Source organism: Budorcas taxicolor, chromosome 19, assembly GCF_023091745.1.
Source record: "Budorcas taxicolor isolate Tak-1 chromosome 19, Takin1.1, whole genome shotgun sequence".
NCBI classification, from domain to species: Eukaryota; Metazoa; Chordata; class Mammalia; order Artiodactyla; family Bovidae; genus Budorcas; species Budorcas taxicolor.
In genome coordinates, this window is record NC_068928.1 from 50,876,770 (window position 1) to 50,897,863 (window position 21,094).

General features: G+C 60.0%; 1 protein-coding gene across 4 annotated transcripts; it reads left to right on the plus strand.

The window, feature by feature from the left end:
• Nucleotides 1-291: 291 nt before the first annotated feature.
• On the plus strand, nt 292-16,534 carry CEP131 (centrosomal protein 131). 4 transcript variants are annotated; one of them, XM_052657734.1, is made up of 26 exons: nt 292-423; nt 2,865-3,053; nt 3,829-3,938; nt 4,415-4,529; nt 4,827-4,954; nt 5,176-5,292; nt 5,798-5,953; nt 7,218-7,335; nt 7,687-7,803; nt 8,004-8,154; nt 8,676-8,770; nt 9,238-9,420; nt 9,786-9,962; nt 10,040-10,165; nt 10,275-10,400; nt 11,434-11,550; nt 11,963-12,065; nt 12,756-12,978; nt 13,298-13,405; nt 13,493-13,610; nt 13,909-13,983; nt 14,856-14,998; nt 15,078-15,255; nt 15,349-15,545; nt 16,260-16,320; nt 16,404-16,534. In XM_052657734.1, the coding sequence occupies exons 2-26, from the start codon at nt 2,880-2,882 to the stop codon at nt 16,476-16,478; spliced, it is 3,291 nt and encodes a 1,096-aa protein (XP_052513694.1). In that variant the 5' UTR covers nt 292-423; nt 2,865-2,879; the 3' UTR covers nt 16,479-16,534. The 4 variants fall into 4 exon arrangements, with proteins under 4 accessions (XP_052513694.1, XP_052513692.1, XP_052513693.1 ...); XM_052657732.1 differs by lacking the exon at nt 292-423 and adding an exon at nt 497-571; XM_052657733.1 differs by lacking the exon at nt 292-423 and adding an exon at nt 497-571 and having other exon boundaries at nt 12,756-12,957.
• Nucleotides 16,535-21,094: the final 4,560 nt, after the last annotated feature.

The window sequence follows — 21,094 nt, forward strand, 5'->3', positions numbered from 1 at the left end:
CCCCGCCTCCTGTGGCCATACCCAATCGGCAGCCCGCCGCTACCACAGGCCCCACCCCAGCTCCCTGTGGCTCCTCCCACGGTTGAACTTCTCGAAGGACAGCCGAGCCACCCAATGAACTCCCGGGACGCCGGAGTGGGCGGCCGGAGGGCCAATCCAGAAGGGGCGCGGGCAGGAAAGGCGGGCCTCCGTGACGGACGGGGAGGAGGTGCCAGGCTGTTTGGTTGCTAGCTGCCGCCGCTCGCCCGACCGCTTCATTGTCACTGGGCCTCGTAGTCGGCGCCGGGGCCGGGGGCGCGAGGGCGCGAGGTCCCGAGGTCGTCGGCCCGAAGCCTAGGCTCCCCGTGTCTCCACTTGGAGGGCCCCGCGCATCCCTCGCCGTTCGGTCCTACAGGCCCCGAGTTCCAGGCCCGCCTCACGCAGGTGAGAGGGTCCCTGTGTAGTTGGGGTGGCCCCCGCAGGTGAAGAATCTCCAGGACCGGCGCACAAGGGCTGGCCTACGCAGATGAGGGGATCCTGGCCCGCGCAGGGAGGGGCATCCCGGGCTGTGCAGATGAGGTGGAACGTGCCGGTGAGTGGGCCTCGTGCCAGTGAGAGGGGGCTCGTGCCGGTGAGGGCGTCCCCGCGCCGGTGAGGTGGTCCTGGGCCCGCCTAGGCGGGGAGGCCAGCGCAGGTGAGAGGGCCTGGCACTCATACAGGTGAAGGGGTCCATGCAGATGAGGGGGGTTCTCGTGCAGTTGAGGGTACTCAGAGAGGGGGAAGGTGCAGGTAAGGGCCCCTCAGCGCCCCCACACAGGTGAGGAGGGGCTCATGCCCCAGGGTCCGTGAGCTCCTACTGCCTTCCTGGGAGGATGCTCTTCCTGCCTTGAGCCAAACCCCAGGGGGATGGGGAGCAGCCTGCAGGGAAGCTTCCCTGGGTTTTGGGACAGCTCATCCTGAGAGGTCCAGGTGGAGGCTCTGGACACCACCTTCAGATCCTGGGAGGGACACCTCTGTATGCAAGATGAGATCTAGTCTGGAGGGTTCCACGGAGAGGCTTTGTTTACCATCCCAGAGCCCCCCACACTCCTTGCTGCTCAAGGGTGCCAGCCCCTCCAGTGGGCCCAGTTAGGCTGGGTGTGGCTGGTGCCTGGAGGAGAGGAGGGTGTTAAATTTCACTCACACTACCGGAAACACATACCCGAGGACACTGGCCTAGTGAGTGGCAGGGACAGCCTCTGCCTTCACTCTGGAGAATAGGCACCAAAGCCTCTGCTGTGGCTGTTGGGGCTGATGGAGGCTGCAGTGCTGACCCTGGGTGACGATGGTGTGTGCCCGCTGGCCCACCAGAGTCCTCCATGCCATGGAGGGCTATGCTCATTCCCTCCTGGTCCCTCCTGGTGCCAGCTCATCCCCTCTGGTTACCTGAGCACGTGCCACATGCCAGATCCTGGAGTTGCAGGGTCCCCACCCTCGTGGACCTTACATTCTTACAAGGGCATCAGGCAGTGCACAGACCAACCTGTGTGGGCAGGTGGCCAAGGGAGACAAGTGAAGCAGGATGAGGGAGCGAGGAGTGACAGGGACGGGCAGTCCTCTGAGTGGGAGGGGCGGGGGCGCCTCATGACATCCCAGGGGAGGCTCAAGCAGATCGAAGGAGGGAAAGGGAGGCAGTGAGGAGGTCACAGAGAGCAGGGTCAGGTCTGAGGGGCGTTGTTCTCAGTCCAGGCCTGGTGACTTTATTCCCCCTGCCTGAGTGTCCTCCCACCCTGATCTGAGACCCGGTTCAGAAAGATCAGCTGAGGTTGCTGTGTGGGGAGAGGCTAGGCTGATCAGGCAGGGCCAGAGGAGGGGTTGCCATGGTTTTTCAGTTTGAAGAGATGGGGGCTCAGACGGGGGTTGTGGAGGGAAGGGACTGACGGGAAAGGGGTACCAGCCGGGTGCCTGAGGGGGCAGGGACGGAGGTGAGAGGTGGAAGAGGTCAGGACGAGACTTGAATCTTTGGTCTGAGCCAGTTTCAGAAAACACCCACTGGGGAGGGGCAGCTGGAGGTGGCAGTCAGGAGTCTGTTTGGGTCTGAGGTGCCGTGTACTCCATGGTCAGCCAAGCTGGGAACTAGGGCATAAGGGGGTGGTGAGAGATATGCCTGTGGGAACCGGCCATGCAGAGATGGTGTTTGACACCAGGAGGCCAGAGGCTGTCCCCTAGGATGGAGGGAAGAGGCCCAGGGCTGAGCAGTCGGATGGGGAAGGGCCAGCAACATACACTGTGGAAGTGCCACCCTAGGAGGGGAGGAAGGGGAACCTGGACAGGAGAGTAGATGCTGCCTCCCAGGAGCTCTTGGGTATTCTGGATGGCTCTAAGGAGACAGAGGGAGAGTTCCGCGGCCAGATAAGTTTAGGGGCTTTAACAAATCCCAGTTTGAATATCGCCTGTGGGGTGCTCACCACAGGCCAGCCTCGTGGCCGCCTTGTCTGAACCTCATGATACCCTGTGAGGAGGCACTTTTGAAGGCCCATTTTATAGATGAGGAATATGGGGCCTAGGCGGGTAGAGTACCTGTCATGGGACGAGGGCTCATACCTATGACTTTCAGCAGCCCAGGGTCACCCCCTGCAGTGCCCTTCCAGGGAGGGTCATCTTGACCCCAGGAAACCTCCTTTTGCTGTTAATGCTCAGCTTCCTGCTCTGCCACTCGCTTCTGCTCCTGATAAGGAGACAGCCACCGAGCAACAAGGGTGGTGGGCACGGCAGGCCTCTGGGGAGCTGAGCGGCATGCAGACTCGGACCCTCAGCCCTGGGCCGTTGGGGCTGAGCTGGAGAGGGCGTGCGTGCTGCCTGGGCCCTTAGAGGACGCCTGCTCACCTCCCTTATTCTCTTCTCAGGGCCACCTGTCCACCATGAAAGGCTCCAGGGCCCTCAGCGGCCCCGAGGGCAGCCTGGAAGGTGTGGACTTGAGTCTGACAGGCCTCCCTCCACCCATGAACCGGCGCCCCAATAGTGCTTCCGCCACCAAGCCCATCACCCGCTCCATCTCCGTGGTCACGGGCAGTGAGCCAAGGAGGAAGATGCTGGTGAGTATCAGAGCTGGGTGTCAGGTCTGGGGGCTATTCAGGGCCCCCTGTCTTGGGGTGGCGTCTGAGTCCTGGCGTCTGAGATGCACACCTTAGCAGGCACCTTCATGTCCATTATCCCATTCATCCCTGGGGCTATCCGGGGGCAGGAAGGACTCTGGCTGATAGACTAGGGAGCTGACTCCCCAATAGGTTGCTGCTAGGGTCACCTGGCCCCACATAGAGCCTAGATCCTGCCAGCACCAAGCCCTTCATCCCTCCTGTTCCAGCAACATTTGGATTTGTATGATTCCTCTATAAATGAGGTTGATGTGTGGGGAAGGAGGGGCTCCTAGTGGCCTTGGAGATACCATGCAGGGCAGGCAGTAGGCGGCAGGTAGGCAGCTGGACGGCAACAGGAACTCTGGGACAAGAGCTGCCATGGGGAGTGAACGGCCAGGCTCATTGGTGAGAAGGTGATGAGGAGGATGGTAGCCTTTGCTGTGGTGCCTGGGCAGGAGTCACATGCCTCCTCTTGGACCTTCCACCTGCCAGGGGTGAGGCGCTCCCATTTCATGTGAGAGGCCAGGGACCTGCCCCGCCTCAGCCAGGCAAACCCAGGGCCCCCAGGGTGTTCCCCCGCCCACCTGTCACCTGCTCCCCCTGCTCACCTGTCTACGTGTGACCCAGGAGAGCCTCTCACTCAATCTGGGTCCAAGCCTGGCCTGGCCCTGAGTGGACTCGCAAGCGTCTGAAACCTCTGCCACACAGTCAGTTGCTTCCCCCCTTTTTGCAGGAGAACCCAGGGCCTGGAGGCTCCCGGGCCATCAACAACCTTCGCAGATCTAACAGCGCCACGCAGGTCAACCAGCCACAAGCCAACCAGGCATGGCCCAGCCCCCTCAGGTAACCTCTGACCCCCCAGGTACTCCTGTCCTGCTTTCCTGCCTCGGTCAGTCCTTCTCCCAGCCTCACTGGCGTGAGCGCCAGCTGAACAGAGGGACCAGTGCGGGGCAAGGTAGGCAGGATGAGTCTTGACCTGTCATTTCCTATGCAGAGATGTGAACCTCAAGGCTGCCCATCGCCCCCGGCCCCCCTCCCCCGCCACACCCCCCCAGCCTGCCCCTCTCCCTTGTCTTTGTTGCACTTTCCCTGGGGCTGTCACGGTGGCCACAGAACAGGGTGCGAGCGTCTCTTCCAGGCGTGGTTGTCAGAGCGGGGCTGAGAAGTGATATTTCATGCCGCAAGCTTGGGAGTAGGAGACCCCATTAGTGACCTGGCCCCTCCTGGCCCCTTGTAAGATGAGTTCTCATCTGGATTCCTGAAGCCGGGCTCCCCACGCCCTGTGACTGACCTTGCTTGCCATCCTCTCTGTGACTCAGGCCGGCGGAGCCCCCAGACTTCCTGACTCTCTTCGAGGGCAGCCCCAGTGGGAGAAAAAGGCCAGCCAGTCTGAGCAAAGCCTCCAGTGAGAAGGGAGCCACGTGGAATGTGCTGGTGAGGCTGCAGCTGAGCTGAGTTGACAGGCCATCAGGCTGTTTCACTGGGGCTGACGCCTGGTTCCGACTTTGTTCTCACTGCCCTGCAGGACGGGCTGGTGGGGGGCAGGGGGCATCAGTGTTAGTTAGTAGCTTTGACCACAGTGGTCAATGTGAGGAGGAGCAAAGACCGTCCCGGCCCCTGGGTCATCTCACAGCTCCCCATGTGTGGGTGAGGCGGTGGGGGCAGGGCAGGGGCCCCACGTCAGAGGCATGTGCAGCGGGGTGATGGACTGTCGCTTGTGTATACCGACAGGACGACCGGCCCAGGGCCTTTACCTTGCCATCCGACGCCCAGAGTCCTGGAGCCCTCGATGTGCCAGTGGGCCCGAGGAGGAGAGAGTGCATGGTGCCTCTGGCCCCCAGCTTTACCGCCAACAACCGGTGCGTTGGCTGCACCCTCACAGCTTGGGTTCCTCTTGGCCGAACACCCTGATGGAGCTTCCCTGGGTCCTGAGAAGGGCCCCACCTTCGGGCATGGTGGTTGTGGAGGGGGCCCGGCAGGGACACTGGGACAGTGCCACAGTGAGCCCTGGCGCCAACTACGTGAATCGGGGGTCCTTTCCAGAGCCTGAAGCCACTCCCACCCCCATCTCTCCCGGCAGGAGCAACAAGGGTACTGTGGGCAACTGCGTCACCACCATGGTGCACAACCACTACACCCCCTCAGAAAAGGTGCCGCCACCCCCCAAGAGCTCCAACCACACGGCTCCCTCCCTCAAGTAAGGCCCTGGCTGCAGCCTCCCACAGTGCGTGACCTGGGCTGCACAGGCAAGCCCAGGCTCATCTTGATCTGGGGTTCCACCGAGGAAACCACAGCTGCCCCCCAAGTCTCCAGTCCCCATCTGAGACCATAGCCAAGGGGGACCTTGAGCAGGCTGAGCAGAGCAGCCCCACCCCTAGTCCCTCACCCGCATGTCCAGTGCCTAGCATACTCAGGTCAGGGACGGCCTATGGGTGTCGAGTCACCATCCAGCTCTGGGATCCTGCTGTTTTAAGTGTGGAGCCCTTTAACCCTGGGTGCCACCAGATGAGCACTGGTGGGGGAGTAGGTGACCCTGAGGATGACCAGCATGTCAGAACAGGACCTCACCCGCTCCTGGGGTCCTCAGGCCCTGGGACGAGGCTAAGGCGGCTCTCCGAGCCACAGACATAGCCATCCCCTGGGAGCCGGGAGAGGGGGGCCATGTTAGGTGGCCATGAATCTTTCTCCACCCTCCTGGTCAGCAACATCATTAAGGCAGCCACGGACGAGGGCGAAGGCAGCAGCCTTGGGAAGCCGCAGAAGAATGTGGCCCGCAGCAACCACGTGGTCCAGAATAACTCAGGGGGTACCACCGGCCTGCTCAGACGGAAGGAGGTGACCGAGGAGGAGGCTGAGAGGTGACCACCCCCGGGGCTGGGAGGAGGCCTGCGGTGCCAGGGAGAGAAATCTCCACTTAAGAATTGTTTTAAGATGATGCAGGCTGAAAAGGCCACACGTTGTATAGTTCTCTTTATACAAAGCATCAAAAAAAGCAAATCTACAGAATCAGAAAGTAGAGAAGTGGCTGGCTGGGGCCAGAGGAGTGCAGAGGGGGTCTTTTAGGATCAGTGGAAACATTCTAGAACTGGATCATGCTGGTGGTCATACAGCTCTCTAAATTTACTAAAAATCATTGAATGGTATATTCCAAATGGGTAAGTTTTATAAGTATGTAATCACTTCAGTAAACTGCTAAGTAAAAAAACATTAAACAGAAGGAAGATATAAAACTGCAAAGGTCGGAACACTGATGGGGCTGCCCCTGGAATCTGGCCGCCCCGGGGGAGGGCGGGGTGTGGGCACGGTGGGATCTTGTGCTATGGCCGCAGGTCTGTGACGTGCTTGGTCAGGAACCACGTAGTGATCAGAGCCTGGGCTCTGAGAGCCTCACCTGGCTGAGCAGTCATCACAGCTGTCCCAACAGAGCTCAGAACCGGGCCCTGGAAATGGGCGAGTGGGAGGAGCTGGGCAAGGCTCAGGTGTCCCCACTGGGACACCCCTCTGGGTGCATGTCCCACGGCCGGTGACCACTGACATCCTGTATGGTCCATTAGCACCTTTGCCAAGTGAATTGACAAGCGGTCCCAAGAGCCCAGATGAAGGCTTTGGGCTTAACCTGCCTTACTGAGTAAAATGTACACGCAACAGGATGCCCCTCTTAGGGCACAGGTTTATGAATTCAATGCGTGTGTAGTCGGAACAACATCACCCTCTACCCTGGGATCCCCTCACGTGCCCCTCACCCAGCCCCTCCTGGCCAAAATCCTGGCCACACCAGCCTGTGCCCTCTAGTTTGCTTTCCCTGGTGGGCTGTGCCTGGAGCCCCGGCATGTGGCCCCTGTGCTCGGCCTGCAGGGCCTCTAACTTGTTGCTCTTTGTCTCTGAGCAGTGCACCGTCAGGAGCACAGTGTTCGCCCACAGGTGGTGGTGGGCCACTGGGTTCCTTTCAGTTTCTATTGATCATAAGTAGTCTGGGGATGAGCTTTTCCATTTCCCTGGGGACTGCTGGCACTTGAAGAAGGGCCGCGTGCACCGCCGCTTCTCTGCCCGCCGGGCCTCCTGGAGACCCGGGGAGGGAGGCTGTGCCTCAGCCGCCTCCACCCTGACCCCCCTCTCTGGCAGGTTCATCCACCAGGTAAACCAGGCCGCTGTCACCATCCAGCGCTGGTACCGACACCAGGTACAGCTGCGCCGAGCTGGAGCCGCCCGCCTGGAGCGCCTGCTGGCGTCCAAGCGAGAGGTCAGTGTGGGTGTGCGAGCCAACCAAGGGGTGGGCGTGAATCCCAGGGCTCCCGCTGTGCACGGCAAGATTTCTGACCAGTGGGCTTGAACCTAGAATTGCCCCATGAGTCCACTTCATCTAGGGGGTCAGCTTCCTCCCTCCCGAATTGCTCGGTCACAGGACCTGGGTGCCGGGTCACCCCTGCTGAAACGTGGGGTGGGTTTCTGGCTGAGAGGCAAAGACATTTCCCATCTGCAGGAGCCGCTGACCACCTCAGAGAGGGGGGCTTGTCCTCTGTGGGGCAGAGAAATGGCAGGATGGGGCCACCCCGTCTCTCCAGTCAAACCCACTGTGGCTTGGCTTCTGCAGGGGCAGCGGCAGCGGCTGGGAGAGGGGACCCTCCTGGACCAACACCAACAGAAGGAGGCAGCCAGGAGGAAGGCCCGGGAGGAGAAGGCGCGCCAGGCCCGGAGGGCAGCCATCCAAGTGAGGGGGTGGCCTGAGCCGCGTGGGGAGCCTGGCGCTGAGGGAGCACCCTCTGTGCCAAGACCACTTGTGTTCCTGGGGGCCCTACTGCCCCCTTCTCCAAGACCCTGGGCACAGGGCCTTGGGCAGTGTGACTCGGGGAGGATGAGGGGCGGCCCTCTCCCCTGGCCCTGGCTGCTCACAGGGGCTCCCCACAACAGGAACTGCAACAGAAGCGAGCCCAGAAATCAGGCAACACTGACCTTGGGCCGCTGAAGGGGATGGGGGAGATGGAGAAGCCCCAGCCCACCCAGGAGCCAGCCATGAGGCCAGGGAGCACCTCTCAGCAGACCCGCAAGGCCAATAACACTGGTGAGCAGGGCTGAGAGGCCAGAGGCTACCCTGCCGTCCACCTGCCACTGCCTCTGGCTCTGTGTGCGGGCACCCCGATATGGTGACTCCCCTGGAGTTATCCCTAAAGGCAGATGCCCCCTGCCTAGACCTCCGCATCCTTCCCCATCCCTCTGCCTCAGGGAGGCTCCTGGCTAAGAAGGTGCAGCCTCTGCCAACGTCCCCTGGCGCCCTCTGCCACTGCCCCGTTGGCAGCTCCCACTCATGAATGGGAGTGCTGCTATCAGCGGATACCAGGCCCTGCTCCTCCACTCCTGTCCCAGTTCCTCTGGGCCTGGACACAGGGTTCTTTCGCAGCAGCTGCACCAGCTCTGTGACCTCGCACTCCAGAAGGTCAGGGCTCCCCAGTGTCCCCGCTGCTCCATGAGGTCCGCCATGGCACGTGCTGTCCCAGGCCTGCCTCCCCTTTGCCTGGCTTCTTCCCAAGGGCTCCTCCATGTCTGCAGCCCCCTGGTGGGCTGACGCTGTGTTCTGTTGTGCAGGGGCCAGCTTCCACACTGCAGGCTTGGAGGATGCCGGCCAGCCTGCCCTCGGCTCATCCCCAGAGCCCCGGCAGCTCTCAGAGGACAAGCCTCAGGTCTCGGCACAGCCCTTTCCACCCTGCCTGCCTGCCTTCGGCTCTGGGGAGCATCAGTGCCGGGGTCATTGGTACCTACCCCTTCACTGCCCCTCCCTGGCTGTGGGGTCACTCACACCAGGAAAGGCCACCCAGGATGGGTCTTGTCGATCCAGCAAAAGGATGAGGTCTCAATGGTTGCTCTGGAATCTCTCTGGGTATTCATGGATGCTGGGGTGGCACCTCTACAGGCCTATAGAAAAGAGCTGGACGCTCAGGTTAGGCATTCGCCAAAGCCTCCAGCCTCTAGAGACCCCTCCCACCAAGCCACCCTTTTTGTTTTCCTGGAGGTGGGTCAGGGGGCGGGGGCACAGGGCGGGGCGGGTCAAGTTTAGTCCACGTGGCTGGGCAGGCATGTGCTCATGTGGAGAAAGCTTCACCCTTCTGTTCTCTGGTGGTCTCTGCCTCTAATGGCCCATCTACTGCAGGATGCCAGCCTCCAGGATGTGCCTGGTGAGGGCCTGGAGGGCATGGGCCCAGCTGGGAGCAGGGCCAAGTCAAAGGCAACCCTGGATGAGCTGCTGGACACGCTGAAGCTGCTGGAGCAGGAACCTGAACCGCTGCCTTGCCCCCGGGCCTACCACAAGGACAAATATGCCTGGACCGATGAGGTGACCATGGGCCCTGGCACTGCCCATTCAGTCCCAGGGGTGCTTTGGGGGCCAGGGAAGTCCACCAGGCTCCTCTCTGCTCTAGTAAGCACCCTAAGGAGGGCCAGATGGGACCTGATTGAATCTCCCCAGTTATCCCAGGGCTCACTAAGGGTTAGGACCCTCGGAAGAACCCAGGGGTGGAGGTGGGGTAGGTACTGCCTCTCTGCCAGTGGTACCCCCTGCCAGGGTCTGGGGAGCTTGAGAGGCCCTCCCTCCAGACCAGGCCTTCCTCTACCCCAGGGGACCCTGAGCAGCTTCTGGAAGGCCGACCCAGAGTCCTCAACTGTCCCAACAGCCCCTAACACTGCACCCCTCCCACGCAGGAGGACGATGCCAGCTCCCTGACAGCGGACAACCTGGAGAAATTTGGGAAGCTGAGTGCAGCCACTGGCCCCCCTGAGGATGGGACCTTGCTTTCAGAGGCCAAGCTGCAGAGCATCATGAACTTCCTGGATGAGATGGAGAAGTCTGGGCAGGGCCAGCTGGCCTCAGGCCCTCAGGTGTGGAAGGGGTCTTGAGGGGGGGCAGCAGGTCGTCAGCGGGCGACCATGGCCTGCTGACACAGCCGCGTTCACAGGGGCCCATGCCGGAGGAGGGGCTGGGGCGCCTGGAGCCTGCGCCTGAGGCCAGCACATCAGTGATGCGGCTGCAGCTGGAGGTGGAGGAGAAGAAGCAGGCAATGGAGCTGCTGCAGAGGGCGCTGGTAACGTCCCCATCGGCACTGCGTCTGTCCCCGGGGCCCCAGCCGGAGCAAGCCCCCGGCCTGACCCTTGGGGGCCTCGTCTCCGTCGCTTCTCCCGCACCCGCTACAGGCACAACAGCGAGACCTCACCTTCCGGCGGGTCAAAGAGACGGAGAGGGAGCTGGGCCGGCAGCTGCGGCAGCAGAAGGAGCACTACGAGGCCACCATACAGCGGCATCTGTCCTTCATCGACCAGGTGGCAGTGCCTGGCAGGCGGGGCTTGGCAAGGCGGTCAGGAGGAGGACGGGACTGGGTTCCAGACCAGCTCAGGCTTGGTGGGAGTTTCTGGACCCACAGGCCTCCCCTGTGGGCCTTCTTCTCCCTCTGTAGAAACAGATAGCAGCTCCCTCTGTGGAGACCAGGGCGGGTCCAACACATACGAGCCCCACGGTGCTGCCCCCCCACCCTCCTCAGTGATGCTCCCCTGACCCATGGCCATGCTCCTCGACCCAGCAGGGTGGGCAGGCAGCAGGAGCGGGTGGGCAGAGAACGTCCAAGGTGGGGTCCAGCCCTGTGGGGTCACTCGGGACCAGTTGGTCCTCTGGGGGCCTGAGGACACACCCAGCAGGACAGACTCTGAACTTTCCTGCACTTTTGGACTCTCCTGGGGAGGCCACCCCTGGTCTGCTGGGGCTGGCGGGGCAGCCAGAGCTCCCCTGACAGGGTGATGGAAGCTACACACCCACCCTGTGCTCAGCTGAGCTCCTGTCGGGTCCTTTTCTGAGGAAAACTCTGTGTGAGGGGTCTGTGGAGAGAGGACAGAGCCCAGAGGAACCGAGGGGCCTCCGGTGACCACTAGCTACACTCTGCTTGGCGGCCATAGGTGTCTGCAAATCAGGGGTCTGCCTGGAGTCCTCGATGAGGCTGTCTTGGGGGCTTTGTGGAGACACCTTGGCAGGCAGTGGGCAGGCCCTTCTCCACAGGCCAGGTGACGGGGTTGACAGAATGACCCCCGTTCCAGGAAGCTTCTGGTGTGGCCATAGTCAGGGCCTTGTAGCCAAGGCACCGTCACTGTCCGAGTGCTGCTGACACCAGCCAGGTCCCAGGGGGATCGACGCCTGGGCAGCTGTCGCCCTTGTCCACGCGTGTGCTCCCCAGGACCCAGGATCCTCCCTCAGACCAGGGGGCGAAGCAAGGCTCAGGATTTGGTGTGCGGAGCTCCTGGGTGAGGGGAGGCTGGGCCTTCTGGCCTCACAGGGCAGCAGCCTCACCTCCACCCCTGGTTGCAGCTGATCGAAGACAAGAAGGCTCTGGGTGAGAAGTGCGAGGCCCTGGTGTCCGAGCTGAAGCTGGGGGACCAGAGGCGCAAGGACAGGGAGGCCCAGCTGCAGGAGCAGCATGAGCTGGTGAACCCCTTTGCCCTCCCACCACCTGGCCCAGGCCTGGAGGACCTGTGGGAGGGACCCCAGGACAGGTGGCCCCCGGCGCCTCATTCCTCGGCCTCCGAGCTGCTTCCCTAAAGCTTGGCAAGTGGCCGACCCTGGGGTGGGGGCCAAGGGACTTTGGAGACTCCTCCTGTGTCACAGATTAGGAAGTGTAGTTCAGATGAGGTGACCGGGGACCTACTACAGCGCTGGTCCCTGGTCAGAGCGACCCCACTGACTCCTCCCAGCTTTCATCAGACAAGGACGGCAGTCCCTCCTGCTTTGTCCATGGTCACTGTTGAAAGACTGCCTCCTGAGACCCATGGGGCAGCCGGGAGCAGGGTGTCTTTGCATCCTCCCGCTTCCTACAGCTCCTCTGTTTCCTTGTTGATAGGAGATTAAGAAACTCAAAGAACTCATGAGCGCCACGGAGAAAGTCCGCAGAGAGAAGTGGATCAATGAGAAAACCCGGAAGATCAAGGAGATCACGGTCAAAGGTGGGGGCCGTCGTGCTGGGAGTCACCACGTGGGCGGGACAGTCATGGGGGTCTCGAGTAAGGACAGTAGTTCCAGTCGCATGTGTGGCACAGAGACTTCCTAGGAAGCAGTGAGACCCAGGGGTGGGCCCCACTGGTTCGAGGCTGGCGGCACACGAGCTTGGCCACAGACCAGCGTCCTGACACAGGGCCCCATCCAGGTTGGGGGCCCGGGCTCCCTTTGACGGGTCTTCTTGCCTCCTCCAGCTCCCAGGGGAGTGAGTGGGGTGGGGTGGGGGGTGGTCTTGGTCAGGGGAGGATGGCTGCCAGGAGGATCGCTGCTCGTCTCCCACTCACGGAACCCTCTAAGGACTGGTGGGACAGCCCCAACTGTGCCTGCCCACACGTGGCCCTCCTGCCCAGGACACCCTCCTCTTCAGTGACCCCTTCTTCCAGGGAGACTCTGCAGGCCAGAGCACCAAGGGGGGAGCCTCAGTGCGGCAGGCAGGGAGTGGCGCTGTGGGCACTGGTGGGCTCAGCTGTGCTTCGGGCTGGAGCCCCTGGAGGGGGTCTCCTGGCTGGTCTGCAGCCCTGGTGTCCCAATGGGCAGAGGTCAGCGGTCCTCCGCAGTTCAGGCAGGCGCGGGGCAGGGCCCCTGCAGCGCAGTGGTGGACAGAGGTCCTGCAGCACAGTACTCCCCCCAACCCCCAGGCCTGGAGCCTGAGATCCAGAAGCTGATCGCAAAGCACAAGCAGGAGGTAAAGAAGCTCAAGGGTCTGCATGCGGCAGAGCTGCAGCAGGCAGAGGAGCGCGCGGCGCAGCACTACGGACGGCAGGCGGAGGAGCTCCGCGAGCACCTGGAGCGCGAGAAGGAGGCGCTGGGCCGGCAGGAGTGGGAGCGAGCCCAGCAGCGGTGGGGGTCCCGGGGACACGGGTAGGGGAGCGAGGCCTGGTGTGTGCACAGACTCCCAGAGTGAGCAGTACCTGCTCCCTGGAGGCCTCCCTCCAGGGCCAGAGAAATCTGGGGTGGGGGAGGTGGTTAGTCCAGGACGCCAAGGGGCAGGACAGCTGTAGCTGTACCGGGCAGTTCAGTTCCTAGGATGCGCTCTGGGGGCCGGCTGGGATGGACGGCGCAGGGGCCGCTGCTGGGTTCTGAGCTTGTCCTGGCTGCGCCTGCCCTGGGCCCCTGTGGTGCGAGGTCCTCCTGTGTCCGCCTCACCCCCGACCCCTGCCAATGTATCCTGTGTCCACAGCTTCGAGCAGCACCTGGAGCAGGAGCAGCGGGCTCTGCAGCAGCAGCGGCGGCGGCTCTACAACGAGGTTGCGGAGGAGAAGGAGCGGCTGGGTCAGCAGGCCGCCAGGTACTGCGGGGTGGGGTCTAGCCCTGCCCAGCCCTGCCCTGCGCAGCCTCATCTAGCCTCCCAGGACTGACTCCTGCTCACCTGCAGGCAGCGGGCAGAGCTGGATGAGCTGAGGCGGCAGCTAGAGGAGAGCAGCTCGGCGGGGGGCCGGGCCCTGAGGGCCGAGTTTGAGAAGGGGAAAGAGGAGCAGGAGCGCAGGCACCAGGTCAGCCCCGCCCCCGGCCCAGGCCCTGCCCGCGGCCCCACTGCATCCCTCTGGGCCTGTCTAGCAGGAAAGCACCCACCAGGGGTGGAGGAGGGCAACCGCCGGTACCAGCGTCCCACGTGCAAGGGTAGCAGCTGCTTGAAGCACTGTGCTGAGCCTGGTTTCACACTAGGGGTCTCCCCAGCCAGCTCACCACAAACCCTCAGGTTGACCTCAGGCCCGTCCAGGCCCTGGCAGACCCAGCTCTGGGTGGGGAGCAGCCAGGCAAGGCTGCTGCCACACTGTTGCCTGTCCCCAGATGGAGCTGAAGGCCCTGAAGGACCAGCTGGAGGTGGAGAGACAGATGTGGGAAGCCAACTCCGCCAAGAAAGAGGTGGGAGGCGGGTGAGGCCGGGACAGGGGGTGGGGGCTTCCTTCCCTCTCCCCTCCTGCCCAGCCTCAAAGCAGGCCTGTAGGCCCTACGTCAGTGTCCTCCCCTTGGGTGGGTGTGGGTTCTGGCTGCCTGGGGTTGGCAGTGTGATTCTGGCCATAGTTGAGTGAACTTCTAGCTGGGCATGGGAGAGACTGGGGGGCTGGAGTGGACCCCAGAGGATGGTGGTGGATGTTCCTCACCCTCCCCTCGCCCAGGTGACTGTTCTGAAAGTTGACAGGCTGACCTGAAACCAGTGTGAGGGTCCCACTTGGGAGCAGATCTCCCCTTATCCTCTCATGCCATTCTCCAGATAGGCTGTGGCACCACGCTGTCTTGGTGGTAGAAAGGCACAGAGGGGCCACGCAAGCCATCAACTAGGGGACAAAGCCTGAGTAGTGGCCCAGTGGCCACCCTGTCCGCTTCCCACAGCCACGCATGGAGGGGTCCTTGTATCTGTGGGGTATGTTCCCAGACTTGGCTGAGTCAGAGGGCGTGGTGTCTTCAGCTAGATGGGATTTCCAGGTTGCTTTCCCAGAGGCTGCCCCGTTTATGCTCTCATTCCCGGGTGGGGGCCCCCGGCCGTGTGGGTGGCCCACCCTGCCCTCAGTAGCCAGATGAGGCCCCTTCTTTTATCAGGATCAGTTTGGCAGCGGACATGGTCTCTGAGTGGGAGAACTAGGCTGTGCTGACAGTTCCCACTCAGGCCCCTGCTGAGGTCCCGTGCTGGGTCCTGATGACAGGGCATGGCCCTCACCCCTGAGGACAGGTGAGGTCCTCAGTCTCCTCTGCTACCCTCAGCCAGCTCCCCTAGCCCCCCTCTGCCTCCCCTGCAGGAAGCATGGTTGCTGAACCGAGAACGGGAGCTAAAGGAGGAGATCCGGAAAGGCCGGGACAAGGAGATTGAGCTGGTCATCCACCGGCTGGAGGCTGACATGACGCAGGCCAGGGAGGAGAGCGAACGGGCCGCAGAGAACCGGTGAGGCCCCAAGCATCCCGGAGCAAGGCCCGGAGATGGACCACAGAGCTGCCCCTGACCCGGCTCCTCCTGCTGCCAGGGTCAAGCGCCTCCGGGATAAGTACGAGGCGGAGCTCTCGGAGCTGGAGCAGTCAGAGCGAAAGCTCCAGGAGCGGTGTGCGGAGCTGAAGGGGCGCCTCGGGGAGGCCGAAGGGGAGAACGTGCATCTGCAGGGCCTGGTGCGACAGAAGGAGAAGGAGCTGGCGGACGTGAAGGCGGTGAGCGGGCGGATCAGGCACCTGAGCCCTGGCCCCGGCCCCCGGCCCCCGCCATCCACTCACACTGTCCCCGTCGTCCCCCATGTCCCCCAGGTGAATGAGCAGCTGACTGGCGAGCGCAGCAGCCTCGCCCAGGTCCTTCGCCAGGAGTTCGCCGACCGGCTGGCAACATCCGAGGAGGAGAACCGGCAGATCAAGGCCGAGCTGGCTGAGCTGCGGGCCCGCCAGCGGCTGGAGCTGGAACAGCTCACGCGGGAGAAGCAAGCGGAGCTGGAGGAGGTTCATGGGAGGTGGGCTTCCGGGTTGACAGGGCTCCTGGGGAGCAGAGGGCTGGGGAAGGCAGGCAGGACCCTGTGGCTCCAAAGAGGATTCTGGGCCAAGGACGGTGAACGGCTGCGCTCCCTCCTTCCCGCTGATGCGGAACGCGTCCATCAGCTGCAGCCGGGGGCTCCCTGCTTGAGGCTCGGTTGTCCTCTCTGTGTGATGCTGGCCCCAGGGCCTTGGAGGAAGCCATCCCAAACCAGGGCAGGTGCCCCACCTGTGGGTGTCCAGAGAGGAGCTCCCTGGCCCTTGGCCCCTGGGGACCGGGTGGAGTGGGTGCTGTGCGAATAGGCTGACCCCTCTCCTCCCCTCCCCGCCAGCGATCCCTTAGTCCTTCCCAGGTCTCTGGCCTCTCGCCCCTGCTCCGTGGGTGCTCTTTGAAGCAGGCATGTGGTGGGGGCTTCCTGGCCTCCTCTCAGCAGGGAGCCCTTCCCAAAGGGCAGGGCTTCTCGTGGGGTCAGCTGTGGGGTTACAGATCCTGTTGTCAGCTCCTCCAGGTGGCGCAGTGCCCCAGTCAGCAGGACTGGGATAGGCTGGGCCAGACAGTGGCTCCTCCTGCTCTTTGGAGGGAGCGGGGCGGGGATGGAGATCTCCCACCACCCACCCTGACGCACTCAGCTGCAGGCTGGCCTGGGGGTCTGGCTCGGACCCTGCACAGAAGCTCACTGTGCACTCCCCCGCAGGGTGAAGATGGCTCTGGCAAAGAAGGAGGAGGCCGTGAGCAGCCTCCGGAAACAGCACCAGGTGGGTCCCCGCTGCTGGCCTGCCTGAGGGGTGGGGTGGGGTGGGGTGGCCCTGGCCTGACCAGGGTGCACCGGGTGTTGCAGGCCGCGATGAAGCGGGCTGACCACCTGGAGGAGCTGCTGGAGCAGTGCAGGCGGCCATTTCCAAGCGCCAAGTGACCACCGACTGCCGCAGGCTGCGGCTACCCTGCGGGACACTGAGGCTGTGTGGTGACAGTAAAGAGGCGTCTTTTATTGCTTTGCGTGACCCTGACTCGTCTCTCCTGGTCTGGGGCCTGGGGTGGTGGGGATGGAGGCTCCTCGAGGCCAGGTGTGGGGTACCCAACCCAGCTTTGCTCTCGATCTGCCCCTCTACCCCGACGTTTCCTGCCTGGCCCTGCAGTTCCCCAGCTCGGGCCCTAGGCCCCAAGCAGAGGGAGTGTCTCCCTGTCCTGGCCTGAGCCTGGATGAGCCCTGTGACCCTTGTGCCCCCTTGCTGCAACCCCCCCGCCCACAGGGAAGGCGCTCTGAGCCCCTCCCCAACCCCTGCACAGGCTGCTGCTCTTGCTTTCATGGCTAGAAACCAGCCAGCTTCCCTGAGGCCCTGTCCTTCCTTCCCCGAGTCAGGACACTCCCTGGGGGTGTGACAGCCTGGAGCCCTCGAGAAATGGGCCTGGGACCAGCCTTGCCCTGAGAAGGGTAGAGACCTATCCTGGAAGGACCGGGCAAGGGAGCTAGAGGGCAGCAAAGAGGAGGCTCCTCCTCTGGGGACTCACCTCCCCTACCCGCCTGCCAGGCACTCTGTCACCGCAACTGCCCTGGCCGAGGGTGCTAGACCAGGCCACTGGGGAGAGCTGGCACTTATGGGGTTGCAGGTGCTGGCCCTGGTGGAGGTGTTGCCCCTCTTGCACTCTCAGAAGGTCCTGGGGGTTGGACTCTCACTAGCTTAGGTTCCAGCAGCAGTCACTCTCAGTCTCGATGGCCACAAGGCAGAGCCGGACTTCCCACGGGCCTGAAGCAGCTCACAGGAGCGCTGACCTGAGGGCCCTGCTGGCACCCCTGTCCCTGCCTTGGGGTGTCGGGGCCCCAGTTTCCTCATCTGCACAGGATGGCTGCTTCCTTCCTTTGTGCCAGAGCTGATTGCTCGCAGAACGTGGGGCTGGAGCCAGATGCAGCAGTGAAAGAGCAGGGCCGCCCTGGGCCAGGGCCCTCCTGGCTTCAGATGCTGGGCCTGCCTCCCCTCCCCAACAAGCGGCCACACAAGCAGAGGGAGCTGGTTGCTTGCTGGTCTCCAGGCCGGGGGCCTTGGGGACTGGGCAGGGACCAGCTCCGGGAGAAGCAGCCTGTTCTGACACACCTTTGGGTCCTCTGATCCTCCCCCAAAATGTAGTTTTAGCTGAAGCTGTTATTGGGAGTTGCTAGGGGGAAACGGCTGTAAATTACTAAACTACAGTATTTTTGCAGACGAAGTTTTCAACACAAAGAAAGACAGACACTTGGGGGTGGCTTTCAGAGAGAGTTGGTGGGACAGGGGGATGGCTTTCTTGACAGCCAGAGAGGCAGCCAGGAAATGGACAGTGGTGGCTTTCCCATGAAGGGGGGATGGTGCCTGACTGCCCACATCCTGACTTGCAGCTTTTCATTCATCTGTTCATTTACTTGTTCGTCCATCCATCCATTCATTTATCCATTCATTTATCTGTTCAGAGAACAGGCTGGGTGCCCTTCTGTACCAGTTTCTGCATCTTACATTCCTTTACCGCTTCTATTAGGTTGGTGCAAAAGTAATTGCGGTTTTACATTGTTGAATGTTGCTGTTTGATATTGGAATACATTCTTAAATAAATGTAGTTATGTTATATATCATTTTAATGCACATTTCTCACTTTTTTTTTTTGCTAATGACATTAGTTGCTATTTATTTTATATTTATTTTAGACTAGGGAAGTGGTATTAGAGAGCAAATTTGAGCAATTTTCTTATTTGATTTCAAAATGAGTTGTAAAGCAGCAGAGACAATTTGCAACATCAAAAATGCATTTGGCCCAGGAACTCCTAACAAATGTACAGTGCAGTAGTGGTTCAAAAAGTTTTGCAAAGGAGATGAGAGCCTTGAAGATGAGGCTTGCAGGGGCTGGCCATCAGAAGTTGACAACAACCAATTGAGAGGATCATAGAAGCTGATCCTTTTACAACTACATGAGAAGTTGCCAAAGAACTCAATGTCAACCATTCTCTGGTCATTCAGCATTTGAAGCAAATTGGAAAGGTGAAAGCTGGATAAGTGGGTGCCTCACGAGCTGACCACAAATCAAAAAAATCGTTGTTTTGAAATGTCATCTTCTCTTACTCTACCCAACAACAATGAACCATTTCATGATCAGATTGTGATGTGCGACAAAAAATGGATTTTATACGACAACTGGTGATGACCAGCTCAGTGGTTGGACTGAGAAGAAGCTCCAAAGCACTTCCCAAAGCCAAACTTGGACCAAAAAAGGTCACGGTGAATGTTTAGCGGTTTGTGGCCCAGCTTATCCACTACAGCTTTTTGAATCTTGGTGAAACCATTACATCTGAGAAGTATACTTAGCAAATTGATGAGATGCACTGAAAACTACAATGCCTGCAGCTGGCATTGCTCAACAGAAAGGTCTCAGTTCTTCTGCACAACACTCGACTGCATGTCACAAAACCAACACTCCAAAAGTTGAACGAATTGGGCTACAAAGTTTTGCCTCATCCACCATATTCACCTGATCTCTCACCAACCAACCACCACTTCTTCAAGGGTCTTGACAACTTTTTGCAGGGAGAATGCTTTCACAACCAACAGGAGGTAGAAAATGCTTTGTAAGAGGTTGTCGAATCTGAAGCCCGGATTTTTATGCCATGTGAATAAACAAACTTATTTCTCATTGGCAGAAATGTGTTGATTGTAATGGTTGCTATTTTGATTAATAAAGATGTGTTTGAGCCTAGTTATAATTTAAAATTCATGGTCTGAAACCACAATTACATTGCACCAAACTAATATTATTTGAGCTCTTCACTTTACTTTTATTCAAGTTTTGTTGTTGCCCATAGTAATTTGTTCCTGACATTAATTGGTTTGGGCCTTTGTGTCATCCAGGGTCTCTGTCCTGCCCATAACCTGCCCATTGGCCTTGTGGTGGCATCCCACACATCCCAGCTGGTGAAAACGTGTCCCTGAGAGGCTACAATGGTGGGGGTGGGGTGGGGGGACTGCCTTGCTGGGACTGTTCCACCTGCTCAGATGTGCCTCAAAGAAGGGGGAATGAGATGCCATTCCTGTTCCCTGGGGTAGGGATAGTGGGCTGGGTGGCACTATACCCTGGGCGGGGTGGTCATCTCTTAGGCCCCAGCCTCCAAAGAAAAATCTCTTTGGCGTTCTAGCTCCTCTGGTTAATTCATTGTGCTTTATCCTTACTGGTTTCTTTCCTACTTGCTCTATCAGTTCCTAAGAGAGGAATGCTAAACTTTCCAACAGTGATTTTGCATCATCTCTTTTCCATATTAGTTGGCCCATTTTTGCTTTATGCATTCGGAGGCTATGTTATTAGGTGCATACAAATTTAGAGCAGTGTGTCTTCCTGGTGAGTTGTTGACCCTTTATCTTTACAAACCATCCCTCTTTGCCTAGCAGTGCATCTTGCCTTAAAGTATCCTTCATCTGATGGTAGCAGCCACACCAACTTTCTCTACATGGGATTTGCATGTTGTATCTCTGCGATTTTTTTTAAGCCTTTCTGTGACCTTCTAGTTAAGCATAGCATGAAACCAGCCATAGACATGCAGACAAATAAGTGTGGTCAGGTGTGGTCTGCATTGAGCTGAATTTGGACCTCAGTTCAGGGGAATTACTTTTGCTCTGGTAGCAGTTAGGACAGGGACTGGTCTGGCTGAGGCTGGGCTCATCTCCACGAGGACTGACCTGGTACCCCTGTCCTCACCCCTCACTCCTGGCCGCATAGGACCCAGAAGCGAAGACCGTCGTCTCTAGTAGATACTGAAGACCCCGGAGACTACTGGACACTCTCCTCAGCCACTCGGCCTTCCCCGCACTGTTGTTCGGTCACTCAGTCGTGTCCGACCCTTTACGACCCCGTGAACAGCAGCATGCCAGGCTTCCCTGTCCTTCACCATCCCCAGAGTTTGCTCAGACTCATTTCCATTGAATCAGTGATGCCATCGTCTCATCCTCTGTTGTCCCCTTCTCCTCCTGCCCTCAGTGTTTCCTCGAATCAGGGTCTTTTCCAATGAGTTGGCTCTTCACGTCTGGTGGCCAAAGTATTGGAGCTTCAGCTGTAGCGTCAGTCCTTCCAATGAATATTCAGGGTTGATTTCCTTTAGGATTGACTGGTTTGATCTCCTTGTTGTCCAAGGGACTCTCAAGAGTCTTCTGCAGCACCACAGTTTGAAAGCATCAATTCTTTGGCACTCAGCCTTCCTTATGGTCTGACTCTCACATCTAGACATGACTACTGGGAAAATCATAGCTCTGACGACACAGGCCTTTGTTGGCAAAGTGATGGCTCTGGTTTTTAATACGTTGTGTAGGTTTGTCATAGCTTTTCTGCCAAGGAGCAAGCATCTTAAATCAGTTTCAAACCTTGGCCAGGACCCTGTGCCAATGTCAGGCTCACTTCTTAGATTTTCCTTTCTGGAATCTCAGAACCCATGATGCTTTGCTTGCTCATAATAAACAACATATAAGCAAGTGATGTGTTATATTAGGGGTTTCCCAGCTGTTGCTAGTGGTAAAGAGCCTGCCT